The sequence below is a fragment of the Staurois parvus genome, unplaced genomic scaffold, assembly GCF_062004578.1.
Source record: "Staurois parvus isolate SC_StPar_1 unplaced genomic scaffold, SC_StPar_1.0 ptg000636l, whole genome shotgun sequence".
NCBI classification, from domain to species: Eukaryota; Metazoa; Chordata; class Amphibia; order Anura; family Ranidae; genus Staurois; species Staurois parvus.
The window spans coordinates 1,052,150-1,072,938 of NW_028318432.1; the positions used below are offsets into that span (position 1 = coordinate 1,052,150).

The 20,789-nt window shown below is 45.5% G+C and overlaps 1 protein-coding gene across 1 annotated transcript in view; it reads left to right on the forward strand.

Annotated features, from left to right (window-relative positions):
• Positions 1-1,547: 1,547 nt before the first annotated feature.
• The window catches only part of LOC149449091 (macrophage mannose receptor 1-like), a 164,558-nt gene continuing 145,316 nt past the window's right edge, over positions 1,548-20,789 (forward strand). Inside the window, exons 1-3 of the mRNA XM_089693713.1 lie at positions 1,548-1,741; positions 14,890-15,279; positions 19,172-19,345. Coding sequence (XP_089549839.1) covers positions 1,675-1,741; positions 14,890-15,279; positions 19,172-19,345 — 631 coding nt within the window. The 5' untranslated portion in view covers positions 1,548-1,674. The remainder of the gene's footprint in view (positions 1,742-14,889; positions 15,280-19,171; positions 19,346-20,789) is intronic.

The window sequence follows — 20,789 nt, forward strand, 5'->3', positions numbered from 1 at the left end:
GTGGGGTGTTGTATCAAGAAGATGATGGATCTATGACCTGTTGCCTAAATGAACTGGAGCATCAACCCTGCTAGAACTATCCCACCCACAAGCTAGAGTTCCTTGTCTTGAAATGGACTGTAGTGAATAAGTTGAAAGACTACCTGTATGGTGCAGACCTCGTAGTCAAAAGTGATACCAATCCACACATGTACAGTTGTGCTCAAAAGCTTGCATACCTTGGCAGAAATCATGACATTTTGGCATGGATGTTGAAAATATGACTGAATATGCCAAAAAACTGTCTTTTATTTAGGGATAGCGATCATATGAAACCATTTATTATCACATAGTTGCTTGGCTCCTTTTTAAATCGTAATGATAACAGAAACCCCCCAAATGGCCCTGATCAAAAGTTTACGTACACACCCTGGAATGTTTGGCCTTGGTACAGACACACAAGGTGATACACACAGGTTAAAATTGCAATTAAAGGTTAATTTCCCACATATGTGGCTTTTTAAATTGCAATTAGTGTCTGTGTATAAATAGTCAATAAGTTTGTTAGCTCTCACGTGGATGTACTGAGCAGACTAGATACTGAGCCATGGGGAGCAGAAAAGAACTGTCAAAAGACCTGCGTAGCAAGGTAATGGAACTTTATCAAGATGGCAAAGGAAATATAAAGTTATCCAAAGCACTGAATATGTCAGTCATTACTGTTGAATCACTTATTAATAAGTGGAAAATTCGGGGGATGTCTTGATACCAAGTCAAGGTCAGGTAGACCAAGAAAGATTACAGCCACAACTGTCAGAATTGTTCGGGATAGAAAGAAAAACCCACAGGTAACCTTAGGAAAAATTCAGGGTGCCCTGGAAAAAGAGCGTGTGGTTGTTTCAAGGAGCATGATACGATGATACTTCAAGAAAATGGGCTGTATAATCGAAAAAAAAGAAACCTTTACTGTGCCAATGCCACAAAAAAAGCCTGGTGAGGTGTGTCAAGGTGCTGTTGGGAGTACTGTAACCAGTCATTTTTGTCCCTCTTACATCATTTTGGCTGATTTGCTCATCACTGGGCATATAAGAGCCAAACTAAAAAGTTGGGTACTAATTATCCCTACTCTCTTTCCTCTTCTTTCCCAGGAACGAAATGCCTTGTAGAGGGGATTTGATATCTGATCTTGTTGAAGGTATACTATGGTTAGCCACTCCATTGGGGTTGCAGTTGGACAGCATTAGGCAGTTGTCTTAGGGGACCAGATGTATAAATCTGATCCTAAGAAAACAATCACAATGATACGTGAAAAACATTATGTAAAACCCTTTTTATTTTTTCTCACCCCAAACATCCTCTTTTTCTGTTTGATTCTGGAGAAATTAGGAAATATTTTACAAGAACTCACATGGTGAATCACTTACAACCAAGTGGACACCTTATTGACAAAATCCATAGCAGCTGATAATAGAAAATAGCTTATGGAAGCAAAATACGAAGTGGGAGTTACTGCCTGCATTAAGGCCCATGTGACAGGATATTCTTATATCATTTAGAAGCCACAACACTCATTCTGCTTTTAAGTCTTTTAAAAGTTAAAGAACTGAACAGGAACCCCAGTGTGTTTGCCAGAACTGCTGTAACTGAAGGGTTTAAGTCTGCAGTGTTTCCCTAAAGCTTTGGAAGAATAATGAGATGGCTCTAATGACTTCTTCCATTCTACTTATACTTCTGTTTGTAATCTGGCCGACTCTTCAAATGGGTAAGTTAGCTTCAAAAGCAAATGTTAGCTTTGTGTGTAGCATGGCTTGCAGTGCACCTAATTGGCTGGATGCCTTTTCTTCATGGATTGACTGAAGGTTGTAGGAGACAGCTTTGTCTCCAGCTAATATCATCCAATCCTGTCTGGGGACAGTGACACCAGGACCCAGAACTGACATTTTACACATTGCTTCCAGGTCATTAATGAGAAGGGGAGATCAGTGAACAGATGTTCGCCGATATCCCTCCCTTCTAACGGTGGCACCCAGGTTTGCTAATGTGAGCACAGAGCCTGGGAAGCATGGCAGGGCACATGGGGGGTGTGGAAGTGATCTGGAGGCCACACAGCTATTGGATCATTTCCATCAGACAGTCAGCCTGTCAGATTTACACACACTTAATGAGATGCTTCCTGTTAGTTTCTATTTACACTCAGGGGCGGACTGACAACTCATGGGGCCCCCGGGCAATAGGGGATCATGGGGCCCCTGTGTCCTTGCCCAAACTCAAAAAAGCCTATGAAAAAGGTACCAGGGGCATCTCATGGGGCCCCCTACTGACCCCGGGCCCTCAGGCAGTGCCCGAGTTTCCAAATGGTCAGTCCGCCCCTGTTTACACTTGTGTTTGAGGGATATTAAAAAATGTGTGGCTGAGCCACACTTTGCAAGCACACCCCATTATGCTGCAAAGGCACTGCCACTGTAGTATGGCAGCTGGGGGTTTTACACAACACTCCGTCACTATTGCCATACTACAGTGGCAGTGCCTTTGCAGCATAATGGGGCATGGTTGGGGAACGGTAAAAGCGTGGCTCAGCCACACATTTTTTAATGTCCCTCAAACACAAGTGTAAATAAGAACTAACAGGAGGCATCTCACTGTGCTTATGTGATTGTCATCATTATCATGATAATGATCACAGAGTACAGAAGGCGCTGTATGTCTGTCTGTATACAACATAGGGCTGTATCTCTGTCTGTGCCTCAGAAATTGTGAGCTGGACTGCGCACTGGATACCCATTGCTGCCTGTGCCCTCAGCCACCTCTCTGTTGAATCACCTCCTGCCGCTGGGCTACAGCCTCACCTTCTACCCTCTGCAGCAGAGGAAGGGATAATTACTCCACCAGTGAAATTGCTGTAAGCAGCTGCGGCCGGATACCACTGATCAGCATTGCAAAACGAAGCGTGACTTTAGCCACCTGTGCCCGAAATTAAAAAAAGAGTCCCTCTCTGCTCCTCACCTCCTGGGCCCCTCTGGTGAACTGATGGGGCCCTGGGAAAATATAATTAATGTTACAGTGAGGCTGGCTGTACTGCCTTATCGGTAGCCCTGGCCGTGGCTGCACCCTAGGCGGCTGCCTAGTTTGCCTAGTGGTAGCACCAGTCCTGCATGCAGGCACTTACATTGTGGCTGGCAGATCTAAACATGATTGAACAATCAGACTCAATTTGTGGAATACATTTTCAAATGCTTAACCATTTCCATACAGGGCACTTTTATCCCCTTCCCTCCCAGACCATTTTTCAGGTCTCAGCGCTCTCACACTTTGAATGACAATTGCGCGGTCATACAATATTGTACCCAAACTAAAATTTTATAATTTTCTTTACACGACTAGAGCTTTCTTTTGGTGGTATTTAATTACCACTGGGGTTTTTATTTTTTGCTAAATTAACAAAAAAAGACCACAAATTTTGAAAAAAAAACATGTTTTTCTTTGTTTCTGTTATAAAAGTTTGCAAATAAATAATTGTTCTTCATAAATTTAGGCCAAAATGTATTCTGCTACATGTCTTTGGTGAAAATAACCCAAATTAGGGTGTTTTTTTTAGTTTGTATTAACGTTATAGAGTTCACAAACTATGGTATAGATCTGAATATTGATCAATCCTGAAGTACTGACAGCCAATCTAATTTCTTGAGGTCCAAGAATGTCAGAACAGTACAGATATCCCCAAATGACCCCTTTTTGCAGAGTCGCCATGCCTTCATAAGAGGCATGGCGAGTTTTTTGAAGTTGTTTTTTTTTGTAATAATTTTTTGGAAAATGAAAAAATTAAAAAAATTATTTTCACAATTTTTTTTTACATACTGTCACCAGTGTAGTACAGCGTCATCATATAACTGGCATGGCGGAGATCAGGGACGCTGACTGGTGACAGTATGAAAAAAAAAATTTTAATTTTTTTTTATTATTTTTAATTTTTTATTACTTTTGTTTTCTTTTTTTTTAAGATTTTTTTTCATATTTCACTTTGACCAAAGTACTACTTTGGGGAAGTGATCAGTATTTTTTTTTTTTTTACACAATTTGCTTATAGCAAAGAATTACTTTGCTATAAGCAAGCATTTACCTGAATGACATCGATTCATTCAGGGCTTATTTTTTTTTTTTTTGTGCTTAGCTGTGATTTAGCCACGACTAATCACATGACACAGCTGGGCTGTGATTGGCCCAGCTTGTGCATGTGATCGCTGTGACCATTCACAGCTAGGCACACTAGTATACAATGGATGGCATGAATGAAGCCATCCATTGTATACAACTGTCATGTGACCTGCTGTGATTGGTCACAGCAGGTCACATGGTACCGGTACTCAGATCTGTCATCGGCCATGTCCGAGGTACACGGCCGGTGACAGATCACGCCGCTGCGCGGCTCTGCAGGCACGCAAACTGCGCATGCCCCGAAGGACGCCATATGGCATCCACCTGTTAAGCTGAGGGATTTTGCCGGCCGCCAAACGGCCATTGGCCGGGCGGCAAAAAGGTTAAAGACCTTTGTGTGACTTAAAGTGGAGCTCCACCCAAAAGGGGAAGTTCCGCTTTAAGGACTGCTTCCCTGCTCCCCATTAAGGATTGGCACCTTTGGGGGGCGGGGGGGGGACGGGTACCAGAATTTGACAGGTACTCGCTCCTACTTCCGGTCCGATCACCTAGGATGTCGGAAACGGAAGGTGTCCTCCCTCCCTTCCTCCCTCCCTGAAGTCTTTTGGTGGGACACGTGACAGGTCCCAGAAGACTACAGGACCATTCTTGAAGCGTAGCGCTACTCGCACATGCGCAGTGGGTATCCGGCTGTGAAGCCGCAAGCTGTCACAGCCGGGTGCCCACACTGAAGATGCCGGCCTCCTGGAATACAGGACGGCCGGTGAAATGGGCTGCGGGGGACACACCGCAGGACAGAGGGACAGATAAATGGCTGTTTTTTAAAAGTCAATAGCTACAGTTTTTGTAGTTGCTGACTTATTTTTTGACAGGGTGAGTGGAACTCCGCTTTAACTCTGTGGCTTGGATAAGCAACCTGCTTCTTAAAAGCCATACTTTTATGAAATGTTTATTTTTATGGTTTTGAGATGATCAGATATGCCAAACGTAAGCATATACAGATGTGTACTTGGAACAATGGAAGTTTTCCTTAATAAAAACGCCAGATTCTGTGTGCACCAGTTTTAAGTTAATTTCCCCTAAAAAGTGTCTAACCACTGGAATACCTGGATGTATTGTGCGCTCAAACTCCATGCCGGATAATTATCTCTTAGTTATACCTCCAGTTCTGCTGCATTGTGCAGGTATGGTCATTTTGCTGGATGCTGGTACTGGAGGATCTGTGGTGATTGAGGCCATGGGATTACTATTTCCTATGTGCTGTTGATATCATATCATTTGGAGATCATAACTATAAGGTAAGGAGTTTCAGCAATATTTGGGTGTGACACACCAACATTGACACTTGTTTGCAGTGTGTTTTCATGCATCACTTCCCATGTGAACAAGTGTGATCAGACTCAAGAACTTCCTTCACATTTAAAGGGACTTGCACTCACTTTATATGAAGTTATCTGCTGCACTGAAATGTATTGTTGCTTTCATATTCACTCATACTGTATACTGCGTTGAGCTTTTGTTTTTACTGTGTGCACTCACCAAACAATATTTATTTAATTATATATTGTGCAGATTTTTATATAATTAAAGTGGTTGTAAAGGCTCAAGGTTTTTTACCTTCATACATTCTATGCACGAAGATAAAAAAACCTTCTGTGCGCAGCAGTGCCCCCAGCTCCCTCAATACTTACCTGAGCCCCATCAAGATCCAGCGATGTGCACAACAGCCTCGGCTGTCCCGGGTCTCTGCCTTCTCATTGGCTGAGACAGCTGCTGCCAATCACAGCCACTCAGCCAATGAGGAGAGAGAGGGGGTGGGACCAAACCACAGCTCCGTGTGTGAATGGATATAAGGAGCAAGCTGCTTGCTATGGGGGCACCTGACAGAAAGGAGGAGCCAGGAGAGCCAGCGGGGGACCCGGTAAGAGGAGGATCCAGGATGCACTGTGCAAAACCACTACACAGAGCAGGCAAGTATAAAATGTTTGTTATTTTACAAAAAAATGAACCTTTAGTATTGCCTTAAAGCAGAGTTGCACCCAAAAGGGGAAGTTCCGCTTTCAAGATTGGTCCCCTGCTCCCCATTAAGGATTGGCACCTTTGGGGAGCGGGGGGGGAACGGGTACCCGAATTTGACAGGTACCCGCTCCCACTTCTGCTGCAATCGCGATCGGAAATGGAAGTTGTCCTCCTACCCTCCCTCCCCAAAGTCTTGTGGGACACGTGACAGGTCCCAGAAGACGACGGGGCCATTCAGGAAGCGCAGCATTACTCACGCATGCGCAGTGGGCACCCTGTCTGTGAAGCCGCAAGCTGTCACAGCCGGGTGTCCACACTGAAGATGCCGGTGCCTGGAATACAGGACGGCTGGTGAAATAGGCTGCGGCGGGGGCAATGCGGGATTGTGGAACAGGTGAGTGGCTGTTTTTTAAAAGTCAGCAGCTACAGTTTTTGTAGCTGCTGACTTTTATTTTTTTACAGAGTGAGTGGAACTCCGCTTTAAGTTATTAATTCCGTCAGACCACAGCCAGTGTGCACTGTGAGTCGCACATGAGCCACCGGTGCTGGCAGACATACAGGTACGTTAGCCCACATCGGCACTGCTTACCGTCTGCTGTTAATGGGCAATGGGCAGACAGTAAGAGGTTAAAGGATATATTCACATTTTGGAACATGTTCCGCCCTTTTTTAGGATGTAACTTGTTCCAGCTCCTGTTGCCTCCTTCCCCCAATGCTCCCAGTGTGACAGCGGGTGAGGAACGCTCTGTTACAATTCAAAAAGAGCAGGGCAACCCACACAACCACATCATTTATTCACAGAATCCTGTGAAATAGTGAGCTACAACTACCATCAGCCATTGCAGCTGACAGCTTATAGTTCTGAATGGACTGCGATGACTGATGAGCGCTCTTGTAGTTTATTCATCAGCCCTGCAGCTTGTAAACAATCAGCCCATATGGAGGTATGGGCTGAAAGCTGCAGAATTTGTCTGCAGGAGCCTGAGATTGCACCTCTGATCCACTAACTACGGGTGCAATCCTTTTCAGGCTCCTTAGGGAAAAAAATAATAAATGCACAATTTTTTTTCCTGGCAAAAATGCTGTATGTGCACTTTCACCCAAACGATGAACTTATCTCTTAAGTCCTGAAAAATCCCACAGTGCATTTTTAACACCGTGTACATTGTTGTGCATTGTTTAGGGTATTAAGCCCAGATGGCATCCCTAAAAAGAAGGGTAGAGGAAGTGAAAGCTCTGACACTAAGGGGTAGATTTACTAAAACTGGTGCACTCAAAATCTGGTGCAGCTGTGCATGGTAGCCAATCATTTTCCAACGTCAGCTTGTTCAATTAAGCTTTGACAATAAAACCTGGAAGCTGATTGGTTTCTATGCATAGTTGCACAAAATTCTGCACTCTCCAGTTTTAGTAAATAAACCCCTCAAAGTCAGTTTTGTGAATCAGCAGGGTTATAATTATGGCATGGTACTGGATGAGCAATGACTGTGGTCAGAGGCCAAGTCATTATAAGTAACAGCAGTGTCACAGAGCAGTACCAGAACAGTAGACAGGAGCATGGTCAACAGACCTTTTAGAATGATAACAAGGGTCACCATTAGAGATGAGCGGATCGAACATGGCGAAGTGGAATTCGTTTCGAAGTTTGGGAAATATTCGATTCGCGCCGAATCCGAAAATTAGCCAACTTCGGATGCGCGAATCGAATTTTCCCAAAAATGGCGGCGACATGTGTGGCGACGGAGCGGGGATCTCTGGGAAGGCGCGCAGACAAGGCGCGCTGACCCATAATGCATTCATTCATGACATGTGATCGCATTAGCCAATCAGCAGCCAGCCAGCCAGCACTGTGTAATGGTAGAGCTATAAATCGCGGCCATCTTAGAATTCTCCATTAGCCTCCGGTCATTCAAGAGAGACAGACCTGTCTGTATTAAGGGACAGAGTTAGGGCCACAGAGACTTTAGGGCCACAGAATCGTTACTTAGGGACACAGAATTGTTACTCAGGGACACAGAATTGTTACTCAGGGACACAGAATCGTTACTCAGGGACAGACACAGAATTGTTACTCAGGGACACAGAATTGTTACTCAGGGACACAGAATCGTTACTCAGGGACACAGAATTGTTACTCAGGGACACAGAATCGTTACTCAGGGACACAGAATTGTTACTCAGTGACACAGAATTGTTACTCAGGGACAGACACAGAATTGTTACTCAGGGACACAGAATTGTTACTCAGGGACACAGAATTGTTACTGAGGGACACAGAATCGTTACTCAGGGACACAGAATTGTTACTCAGGGACACAGAATTGTTACTCAGGGACACAGAATTGTTACTCAGGGACACAGAATTGTTACTGAGGGACACAGAATCGTTACTGAGGGACACAGAATCGTTACTCAGGGACACAGAATTGTTACTCAGGGACACAGAATCGTTACTCAGGGACACAGAATCGTTACTCAGGGACAGACACAGAATTGTTACTCAGGGACACAGAATTGTTACTCAGGGACACAGAATTGTTACTCAGGGACACAGAATCGTTACTCAGGGACACAGAATTGTTACTCAGGGACACAGAATTGTTACTCAGGGACACAGAATTGTTACTGAGGGACACAGAATCGTTACTGAGGGACACAGAATCGTTACTCATGGACACAGAATTGTTACTCAGGGACACAGAATTGTTACTCAGGGACACAGAATCGTTACTGAGGGACACAGAATCGTTACTGAGGGACACAGAATCGTTACTCAGGGACACAGAATCGTTACTCAGGGACACAGAATTGTTACTCAGGGACACAGAATCGTTACTCAGGGACAGACACAGAATTGTTACTCAGGGACACAAAATCGTTACTCAGGGACACAGAATCGTTACTCAGGGACACAGAATTGTTACTCAGGGACACAGAATCGTTACTCAGGGACACAGAATTGTTACTCAGGGACACAGAATTGTTACTGAGGGACACAGAATCGTTACTCAGGGACACAGAATCGTTACTCAGGGACACAGAATCGTTACTCAGGGACACAGAATCGTTACTCAGGGACAGACACAGAATTGTTACTCAGGGACACAGAATTGTTACTCAGGGACACAGAATCGTTACTCAGGGACACAGAATTGTTACTCAGGGACACAGAATCGTTACTCAGGGACACAGAATTGTTACTCAGGGACACAGAATTGTTACTCAGGGACACAGAATTGTTACTGAGGGACACAGAATCGTTACTGAGGGACACAGAATCGTTACTCAGGGACACAGAATTGTTACTCAGGGACACAGAATCGTTACTGTGGGACACAGAATCGTTACTGAGGGACACAGAATCGTTACTCAGGGACACAGAATCGTTACTCAGGGACACAGAATCGTTACTGAGGGACACAGAATCGTTACTCAGGGACACAGAATCGTTACTCAGGGACACAGAATCGTTACTGAGGGACACAGAATCGTTACTCAGGGACACAGAATCGTTACTCAGGGACACAGAATTGTTACTGAGGGACACAGAATTGTTACTCAGGGACACAGAATCGTTACTCAGGGACACAGAATTGTTACTCAGGGACACAGAATTGTTACTCAGGGACACAGAATCGTTACTCAGGGACAGACACAGAATTGTTACTCAGGGACACAGAATTGTTACTCAGGGACACAGAATCGTTACTCAGGGACACAGAATTGTTACTCAGGGACACAGAATTGTTACTGAGGGACACAGAATCGTTACTGAGGGACACAGAATTGTTACTCAGGGACACAGAATTGTTACTCAGGGACACAGAATCGTTACTGAGGGACACAGAATCGTTACTCAGGGACACAGAATTGTTACTCAGGGACACAGAATCGTTACTCAGGGACACAGAATTGTTACTCAGGGACACAGAATTGTTACTCAGGGACACAGAATCGTTACTCAGGGACAGACACATAATTGTTACTCAGGGACACAGAATTGTTACTCAGGGACACAGAATCGTTACTCAGGGACACAGAATTGTTACTCAGGGACACAGAATCGTTACTCAGGGACACAGAATCGTTACTCAGGGACACAGAATTGTTACTCAGGGACACAGAATTGTTACTGAGGGACACAGAATCGTTACTGAGGGACACAGAATCGTTACTCAGGGACACAGAATCGTTACTCAGGGACACAGAATTGTTACTCAGGGACACAGAATCGTTACTGAGGGACACAGAATCGTTACTCAGGGACACAGAATTGTTACTGAGGGACACAGAATCGTTACTCAGGGACACAGAATCGTTACTGAGGGACACAGAATTGTTACTCAGGGACACAGAATTGTTACTCAGGGACACAGAATCGTTACTCAGGGACACAGAATCGTTACTGAGGGACACAGAATCGTTACTCAGGGACACAGAATCGTTACTCAGGGACACAGAATCGTTACTCAGGGACACAGAATCGTTACTGAGGGACACAGAATCGTTACTCAGGGACACAGAATTGTTACTCAGGGACACAGAATCGTTACGTTATTTTTGGGGTGCTTATTGAATTAAAGAGTATGTCAGACAACACGCAGAGGAGTGGCAGAGGAGGCAATGTTTCAGGAGCGAGCAGACGTGGCAGCAGAGGAAGGGGTCGAGGCAGCACTAGTCGCAGCCAGAGGCCAGTGCTCCCGGTGTCATCCAGCGGTCGTGTCTCCACCGACAACCCTGCCGTCATCGATTGGTTGGCTCGGTCGTCTTCCTCTTCCCAGGTCACCTCTGACACCAACAGCCAACGGTCGGTGGGTACGTCAGACACAACCGTTAGTTGGCATGGCCCGGGAGCAAGCCCACTGAAATCACGCGTCCTCTACCTGCCCCTGTCCTTTGGTGTTCCCTCACCAAGCGAAGTATCGCATGCTGTGGGCTCAGCCCCACTGTACAGTGAGGAAGAGCTAACAGAGGGCGGTCAGGAACGGGGGGAGACATCCGCCTCTTCAGCAGCCAGGCGAAGAAGTACTGGCGAGGAGAGTGGCTCGGTAGCCGGTCTAGAGACAGGTCTGTCTCCTGACCCACACGCAGCCGAGGGGGCTAGTAGTGAGGCGGAGACCCTAATTGATGATGATGAGGCTGATCGCACTTGGCAGCCTCGTCGTCATCAGGCTATTGCTTCCGCATCATCAGGAGAAGAGGGTGCCAGCTTGGCAGCGAGCAAAACAGTCGGTGGGTTGCCCAGGAGGCAGCAGGGTCGCAGCAGTGTCAGTGGAGGCAAACGGCCACGGAGTAGAGCACCAGCTCCACTGCAGCCTACCACCACGGCCAGTAGTGGTGCCGGTGTGCACGGAGGAAGTAGCAGTCAGCCAGTGAGGAGTAGCGGGGGCAAAGTTTCCTACTCGGCGGTGTGGCAATTTTTCGTCAAGCCGCCCGAGGAAGTAAACGTAGCCGTATGTCGACTATGTGGCCAGAAAGTCAAGCGTGGCCAGGGGGCCCATGTTGGGACTACAGCGTTGCGTCAGCATATGCAGCGTCGCCATTCGGTGGCCTGGGAAAACCGTGATAAAGATACGGCGGTTCTGCCTGCCCCAGCCCCCGCTCCATCACCCGCTCCGTTACTTGCTCCGTCACCCGACGTCAATCGCCCTCTATCAGCCAGTCAAGGCTCCAACACCTCTGCTGAGGGGAGTTGTCGCTCGTTGGCATCTTCCGCTCGTTCAGATGCTCCTTCTCCTGCTACTCCTCTTCACGGATTCCGTCAGCAGTCTTTCTTGGAATCCGTTTCCAAGAGACAACAGTTTGCGAGCACGCACCCGACGGTGCAGAAGCTGAACGTCCTCCTGTCCAAGTTGCTGGTGCTGCAGTCCCTCCCTTTCCAAGTGGTGGACTCAGCACCTTTCCGAGAAATGATGGCTTGTGCCGAGCCGCGGTGGAGAGTGTCTCCTCACACTGCTGGTGGGTTCCATTTTGTCATAGGGTGCTGTATGTCCTCCCATTGCTGCTGCCAGGCCCGTAATCTGCCATGGACCTCCGTACCGACTCCTCATGCTGCTGCCAGGCCCGTAATCTGCCATGGGCCCCCGTACCGACTCCTCATGCTGCTGCCAGGCCCGTAATCTGTCATGGGCCCCTGTACCGCCTCCTCATGCTGCTGCCAGGTCCAGAGTGTGTCATGGGTCCCTGTACGGCCTCCCATTGCTGCTGTCTCCATCGCCACACTCTGCCATGTGCCACTTTCAGGTCTCCTCACACTGCTGGTGGGTTCCATTTTGTCATAGGGTGCTGTATGGCCTCCCATTACTGCTGCCAGGCCCGTAATCTGCCATGGGCCCCCGTACCGACTCCTCATGCATGCTGCTGCCAGGCCCGTAATCTGTCATGGGCCCCTGTACCGCCTCCTCATGCTGCTGCCAGGTCCAGAGTGTGTCATGGGTCCCTGTACGGCCTCCCATTGCTGCTGTCTCCATCGCCACACTCTGCCATGTGCCACTTTCAGGTCTCCTCACACTGCTGGTGGGTTCCATTTTGTCATAGGGTGCTGTATGGCCTCCCATTGCTGCTGCCAGGCCCGTAATCTGCCATGGGCCCCCGTACCGACTCCTCATGCATGCTGCTGCCAGGCCCGTAATCTGTCATGGGCCCCTGTACCGCCTCCTCATGCTGCTGCCAGGTCCAGAGTGTGTCATGGGTCCCTGTACGGCCTCCCATTGCTGCTGTCTCCATCGCCACACTCTGCCATGTGCCACTTTCAGGTCTCCTCACACTGCTGGTGGGTTCCATTTTGTCATAGGGTGCTGTATGGCCTCCCATTGCTGCTGCCAGGCCCGTAATCTGCCATGGGCCCCTGTACCGCCTCCTCTTGCTGCTGCCAGGTCCAGAGTGTGTCATGGGTCCCTGTACGGCCTCCCATTGCTGCTGTCTCCATCGCCACACTCTGCCATGTGCCACTTTCAGGTCTCCTCACACTGCTGGTGGGTTCCATTTTGTCATAGGGTGCTGTATGGCCTCCCATTGCTGCTGCCAGGCCCGTAATCTGCCATGGGCCCCCGTACCGACTCCTCATGCATGCTGCTGCCAGGCCCGTAATCTGTCATGGGCCCCTGTACCGCCTCCTCATGCTGCTGCCAGGTCCAGAGTGTGTCATGGGTCCCTGTACGGCCTCCCATTGCTGCTGTCTCCATCGCCACACTCTGCCATGTGCCACTTTCAGGTCTCCTCACACTGCTGGTGGGTTCCATTTTGTCATAGGGTGCTGTATGGCCTCCCATTGCTGCTGCCTCCACCGCCACACTGTGGCTCCACACTCTGGTTTTGGCCCCGTGACTGCCCAAATGAGTGAAGTGTGCGGTGATTCTAAGATCGACGGCACTCATCTGCATGTCATACTGACTGACAGTATTATTTCTCTTCCCCAGCAGACTCCAAGGGCATTTAAATTAAAGGTACAGTGTTCTGCACTAATATAAAGGCTCTCTGAAGCCTAGAAACACCCTTTTTATAAGTTAAATTCGCAGCGAATATATTCGACTCGAATCGAATTTATTCCGCGAATTCGGCGAATCAGCCGAATCGAATTTTTGAATACTTCGCTCATCTCTAGTCACCATAACAAAGGTATACTTTCAGTAGCAAGATAATGCTGGTAACCCAGACAAAGTAGCAACTTAGAAGAAAAGTAAATAGGACCACCAGATGAAGAAACAAGGGATGATGCTCTTTAAATGATTAATAAATAGTTAGGCTCTGAATCAGGTGCTCAGGATCAGAGACTGCAGCAAGAAATCACATGAATGTTTGTGCAAAAAATCTCACCAGCACATTCGTTGATGCCGATAGAGACTTGATGCATGTTGTTCGAAAGTGCTTGATAATTTCATTGGCTTGTAACTCTCCATTTTGGTATGGATATAAATTTCCAGATTAAAACCACATTCAATGCTAGAAATTCTTTTGTTCAAGAAAAATGACCATCCTGCTCCTGCAATGTTCTGAAAATGAAAATATTATAATCAAATTCTACTAATGCCAGCTTTACAAGGAATGCAGATCCAATGAATGGGGAAGCTCTAGAACTTGTTAAAGTAACTGTGCACTGCATAGGTGCTAGGAAAATGATAAACTAAGGTCCAGCATCACACAACTGCAGAAATATGAATTTCAAATCTAGATAGGACTATGGCAGTCATATGGATATGTGGCATCTCATCTAAAGTGAAGTTCCACTTCTCTATGGTTCTCTTACAGGAAGGATGTAAATTAAAAATTGCAACACCTCAAGCCAGCCAAAGTGGTAATTATAGACCAGTATTAATCTTAGCTGAATGCAAGCTAGATACAGTAGATCCAGAGATACAGACAGTTGAAGTTATAAGAAAATCTTGACTTAGTTTTTGCAAAAGGTCATCTTGGCCTCCACTCTTTTGGCCACTAAAGCTTCTCAGTGGGTCCTATATTGTGATGGATGCCCCCACTGACCAGTAATTAGGCAACTCAGATTTATAAGAAAAGTTAATCTTTCTTTATAACTTTAGCTGCATATATCGTATCTCTTCCTATGTCTGATGTGACATGAACCTGCCCTAATTTTAAAGTTCATAACCTGCCACTTGCCAGCACATGCAGCAAAGCAGCCATGCATATAGTGTTGCCTAGCTTATCGTACTCCATATCTATCGTACTATGATTTCTGTATATGTCTTTTCATAAATCTAGCTGTTCCAAAATCTTATTTTTCAGAATCTGAATTTTTAATCTACAATGAAAATCACAAAAAATGTTTACAAGCTCAGAGCAACGTCATTAAGGTCACAGATTGTTTGCCGGACAATAATGCACAAAAATTCCGATGGATATCAGAACAACAGCTGATAAATGTGGCGGTGAAGCAGTGCCTGGGGGTGTCCACCAAAAGTGAAATGAGTGCGGTCATCCTGTCAACATGCAGTAGTGCTAATGAGCGTCAGAAATGGGAGTGTAAAAATGATACTTTGTTCAGCATCCAGGGGGAAGACTTTTACTTAAACTATGGCAACGCAAAAGAAAAAGTAGTTATCTCTAAAACATTGAAAGGAAGCCAATGGAAGATCTATGGAATGCCTGATGACTTATGTGTTAAGGCCTATGAAGGTAAAGTATTCCATTTAGAATCAACTCCATGCAAATCATTTAACGAATGTAAATCTAACTGAATGACTATTACTTAGCTAAAATACTGTGTAAAATAAACAATTGCCATGTTTCTTTTTTATCATGTAGCACCCCTCTGACACCCCAAAAGGCATAGTGGCACCTCCAGAGGCAGGGGACAAACCAACATTTCTACCCGGTCCATGGGACTGATAAAGAACACAGGGCACCAGTCACTTTTGACTTTTTAAAGATTTATTGTAGAACAGTTACAGAGATGAGGGTTAGGTGTCCCAAATACCAAGCAGATCACCTATAGACTCACCAGATTCATGTACAGCCAAACAATGTCAGAATCTTTAAGCCAACCCAGCAACACTGTATCCTAGAAGGTACACAGACTTCTCTATCTGTTTCCTGGGCCCAGTGCATCCTCCTCTAAGTGAGTTACCAGGCCTTTGCAACAACAACAACAACAAGTGTGCTCTCCTGGGTCTCTTCCTTTGCACAGCTTCCTCCATCAACAGGCAGGACAGCTCCAGGACCACTTCAGGCCAACAATCAGCACGTTAGACCTCACACAGGCATGGGCCTAATAGCAGAGCTCAGTCAACAGCACCTTCTCAGGCCTCAGCCTGAAGGAAGAGAGCAATCACTAGGCCTGCCTCAAATATTTATATCCCCCCGGCATACACCAGTGGTCAAGAATGTCCTATGGGGCTGGCTGAAGGAAATATAAATATTTATAACTCAGTCTTGTTATGAAATCTTATACTACTGCCAGTGGTACTAGTGACACCTACTGACAGCAAGGAGAAATCACAACCCCACTGAGCTTAGGGAAATACCAATTAAAAAATTATACAATCCATCTGGGCTGACTACAACCCAGCCAAAAACTAGATTTAGGCAATAGCTTCTGATTAAGACAGGGTGCTACAAACAAAATGTTTGCTTTCAATACTTTGGACTACATGGTAACGGAGGTATAACCAAGAATGCCTGAGTTGGCAGCCAGAGTCCAAAACACAATACAGGATAATAGAACACAGAGGCTAAAAAATCATAAAACATGCAAGGTTAGTAAAACTTGAGCATCAAGGTGAGGGCAAATCATGGTTAAAGGTCTAGGTCAGGGGTAGGCAACCTGAGAGCCGCAGGACTACAAGTTCCATCATGCCTCTGCAAGCTGTAACTGTCAGTTTTGTAATCTTTGCAATGCCTCATGGGAAATGCAGTTCCACAACAGCTAGAGAGCCGCAGGTTGCCTACCCCTGGTCTAGGTCATGGTCACAAAAAAACAGGGATGAAAAAAGAACAAGGTAATAAAATCACAGGGCCACGGAATGAGGTCTCAAGCAACTAGGCATGCCAGGCGATGTACTGGCATCTTCTTTTGCTTAAGCCAAGGCTTGTAAAGGCTGAAACCATAACTGATGACAGGCAAGGTGGAGAATTGTTAATGCACATTTTTGCTTTATCAGTCATTGTCAGATAAGGTACTATGTTGTTTGTAGAATACTTCATCAAGAAATGGGTCTGTTGCTCAAGATCCATACTGGGTAACCCATGAATACAGAGACCTGGACTTGATCCTGGACAGTATTGTGACACTGTCAAAGGTTTTTTGTTGGCTTTTCTGTCTATTGAGGACATTTCCTATGTCCTCCTCTAGTTGTGACACCCTGACACCTAAACAAGATGTAAGATGTAAGGGTGGAATCTCTTAGTAGAGTCACAGATGGCAACAAAAAAACTACCAGACGGTCCCACCCCTCCATTTTCTATGGAAAAATGGTAGTTGGGCTTTTGGGAGTGATTCTTGCACACATTCTTTGTTTTGCTGTCTGTTGTCACCTCTCACTCTTTGTTCCTTTCCTCACTATTCTACTATCTCTTATTTTCTCTCATCCTAATAGTTTCTCCTCCTGAGGCTCCTTTCCCTCCTTGGCTCTTTATGCTAGACTCTGTACCATCACCTACATTGTTTCACACCTTTACTATGCACCATCCCTCACCCTCCCTCCAACATTGTACTGCACTCCGTGTGCTGCCATCTGCACCACTCTACTCTTTCTGGCTTTGTTTACACAAGTGGCACTCTCTACCGACCCTCTGAAATACAATCCATGGTTGATCATTTTTAGGAGAGGGGTAGACCAGAAGCCACCAAGCATTCAGGAGGCAATACTACCACCTCCCAAATGTCCATTTTTTTTCAGCTGCATGGAGAGTTCCTATTGCATTTGGCTTGTGGTTGCAGCATGGCCCTATTAACTGGAATGGGTTGCATTTGCTGGTGGTGCTACCTGCCAAACGTGATCTGCTGTCTAAATTTTGCTGTTCCATGCTGCAATAGCAGCAGAGTGTAGTAATATAGCCGCTAGTCATGTTAACTTGGTGGCTGGTAGTTGCAGAATGGTAAGACAACAGCTCAACCACCTACTTTTACCACCACCCACCCTCCCATGAGGCCTTGGAGCAGCTCCTTTTGCCCCTAGCCCTATGCTGGAGCCTGTGTGATCTCCCCCTTACTTTTCCACTCTTTCACTGTGTCTCCTTCTTTCCCCCTCGCCAGAATCCAAGCAGCACTGGTATTAGATCTAGTCTATCTTTTCAGTGTACTGTGTTTATGAGTCAGCACCCGAGGCTTTTCAAAGAACAGGACCTGACTCAACCAAACACAAGATCTCAACAAAATACAAGATAGTGCGGCTAATCTAATCTTCAGTAGGGCTTCTAATTGATGCCCACTTACTCTTTTTGCCTATTGGTTGGTGTTCTCTAATGCAACTCTACAACTCACAGAACTTGGGAAAGAGGATACCAGCAGTCAGGGAGGAAGAATAGGTATGTTTCTATGGACATATTTTTTGTATTTCAATGGTTTTTATTAATTTTAAACAGTATAAAACAGAGGCAACAAAACACACCCACACAGGGGGACATATTTTTTAATAGATTTTACACACAGACCTAATTCTTCTGTATATTTTCAAGTTGTCTGAAATTTCTTCTGATGAGCCAAAACTTAAAGTGGGAGTACACTCCCTTTTTTGCTTTGTACCTACAGGTAATCCTATAATAAGGCTTGCTTTTAGGTACCGTAAATATGTCCTAAAGGTACACTGGTTAGGAAATATTTATCTGTGTAGCCACCGATGACATCAAAAGTACATGCGCTCAGAAGGAACAGCATACCTGTGCCATTCCTTCAAAACTCAGTGCCGTAAACAATGACTTCATCGTGTCTCAGCCATTCAAACGGCCGCAGCCAGCGAACCCAGAAGGAAGACCGGGTGAAGATGGATTTCCTGTCAGTGGTGACAGGGCACCGCTGGAGGGATCCATTCTGCAGGTAAGTCTGTCTTAATGTGCTAGTATGCAGTGCATACTAGTACATTATGACTTTACCCTGCGGGAGGATCTTTTTTTTTTTTTTTTTTACTACCTCTTTCAAAGGAAAATATGGCTGGTTGATATGGGCTTCCCTACATCATATCTCTTTGTTTTGTCTTATTAAATGGGGTAGATTTACTAAAGGCAAATAGGCTGTTTACTTTACAAGGGAATTTGCACTTTACAAGGGAATTTTCCCCAGAGCTTAGTAAATGAGGTGAAGGTCTGTTGATTTCAGCCCTTCATCCAAGCAAAAATAAAATTTTTAAATTTCTCCTTGCAGGTGATTGAGTATTCTTGGCAAAGTAAATTTTCACCACAATCTTTAAGCGAAGGGAAAATTCCCTTGCAAAGTGAACAGACTGTTTGCATTTAGTAAATCATTCCCAATAAGTCCAGGTGTTTTTTTCTCATGAATATCCTTTGTATTTATTATTGAGTTGTATGTATACTATTCATAACAATCTAACTCTTTTTACTCATTCTTCCACAGAAATATATACTATAAAGGGAAATAGTAATGGTCAGCCCTGTGTATTCCCATTCAAGTTTCAATCTAAGTGGTATGCGGACTGTACCCCTGAAGGAGCAAAATACGAGGATCTCTGGTGTTCTACAACAGGGGATTATGATAAAGATAAGTTGTGGGGATACTGCCCACTTAAAAGTAAGCATTGTCAATGACCTTCCTGGTATGAATCGGTTTAGCACGGTTCAAACTTATCCCTTTCTTTGTTGAACAGTGGACTGGAAACCTTTAAAGCTTCCTTTTAAGAACTAATACATTATTATTATTATTATTATTATTATACAGTATTTATAAAGCGCCAATGGTTCGCTCAGCGCTGTACATTACAAAGGGGGACAGAACATGTGACAGAACAATACCAATACAATGCAAAACATGAGGGGATTGAGGGTCCTGCTCTTTCGAGCTTACAATACATATTAGGACATTAATATTTCACACTCTGTAGGAAACATCTATCTATATTAAGTTAATAGAACTTTATATGCTGATATGATGGTAGCACCAACTTAGGCTACATTCACATGGGTGGCCGGGAGGGATAATTAGCTGCTTTTGGACACATCAACACTCTGCGCTATGGCCGCGTGCAATCTGACCAGTTTGTGTGTGACCAAAACTCTGCAGAAATGTCAACCCTGGACACACAATGGCTGAGTCCAAGGTGGGCAGAGGCCCTATTTACATGTAACTGGTCAGATGAGTTGTTACATGTGAACAGTAGCAGCTCCAGCATCAGCGCCAGCCATTGATCTGTACATGGTACAAATTTGACAGCCGCCACTGACAGCTGCTACTGTTTCCACATAGTGTGCGCAGGCCGTGTTTAGTATCACTAATCTAGTGATTCTCGACCCTGTCCGCCTGCAGCCTTATACTCATCCTACCAGCTTTTCCTCAATGTTCCTTCCTCCATCACAGCCAGCGATGCTAGCCAGCATTTTCCAGCGTGACCGCTTCCCCTGTGAGCCAATTGCTAGGCCTCAACAGTGTCACATGGGTGAGGGAGTGGTGTCACCACTCTGCCCTGGAAATTGATATGCTGATTTCAGTGCCAGCTAAGTAAAAAAATGGAGACAGGCTACATATGACTTACATGGGCAAGGGGACGTTGTCTCTTTAAAGTCAACCTCAAAGCAAACAGATAAATACACATGTGCAAACTGCTTATTTGTGTTTTATATTTGTATGTAGCAGAACCTTCCTTGCCTTCCTCTGGATCAACTGTGGGTATAGGATTATAACTTTTTTTTTAATGGTTGAACTGGATGGACTTTTGTCTTTTTTCAGCCAGACTAACTATGTAACAGGAGTGGACTGACAACTCATGGGGCCCCCGGGCAATAGGGGATCATGGAGCCCCTGTGTCCTTGCCCAAACTCAAAAAAAGCCTATGAAAAGGGTACCAGGGGCATCTCATGGGGCCCCCTATTGACCCTGGGCCCTCGGGCAGTGCCCAGGTTTCCAAATGGTCAGTCCACCCCTACTATGTAACTACAATATGTAACTATGTAATCTGATTGGTTCCCCGTGCTGCCCCTCTCCCTGCTCAGTTACAAAAACTTGTGTATGGGGGATGACG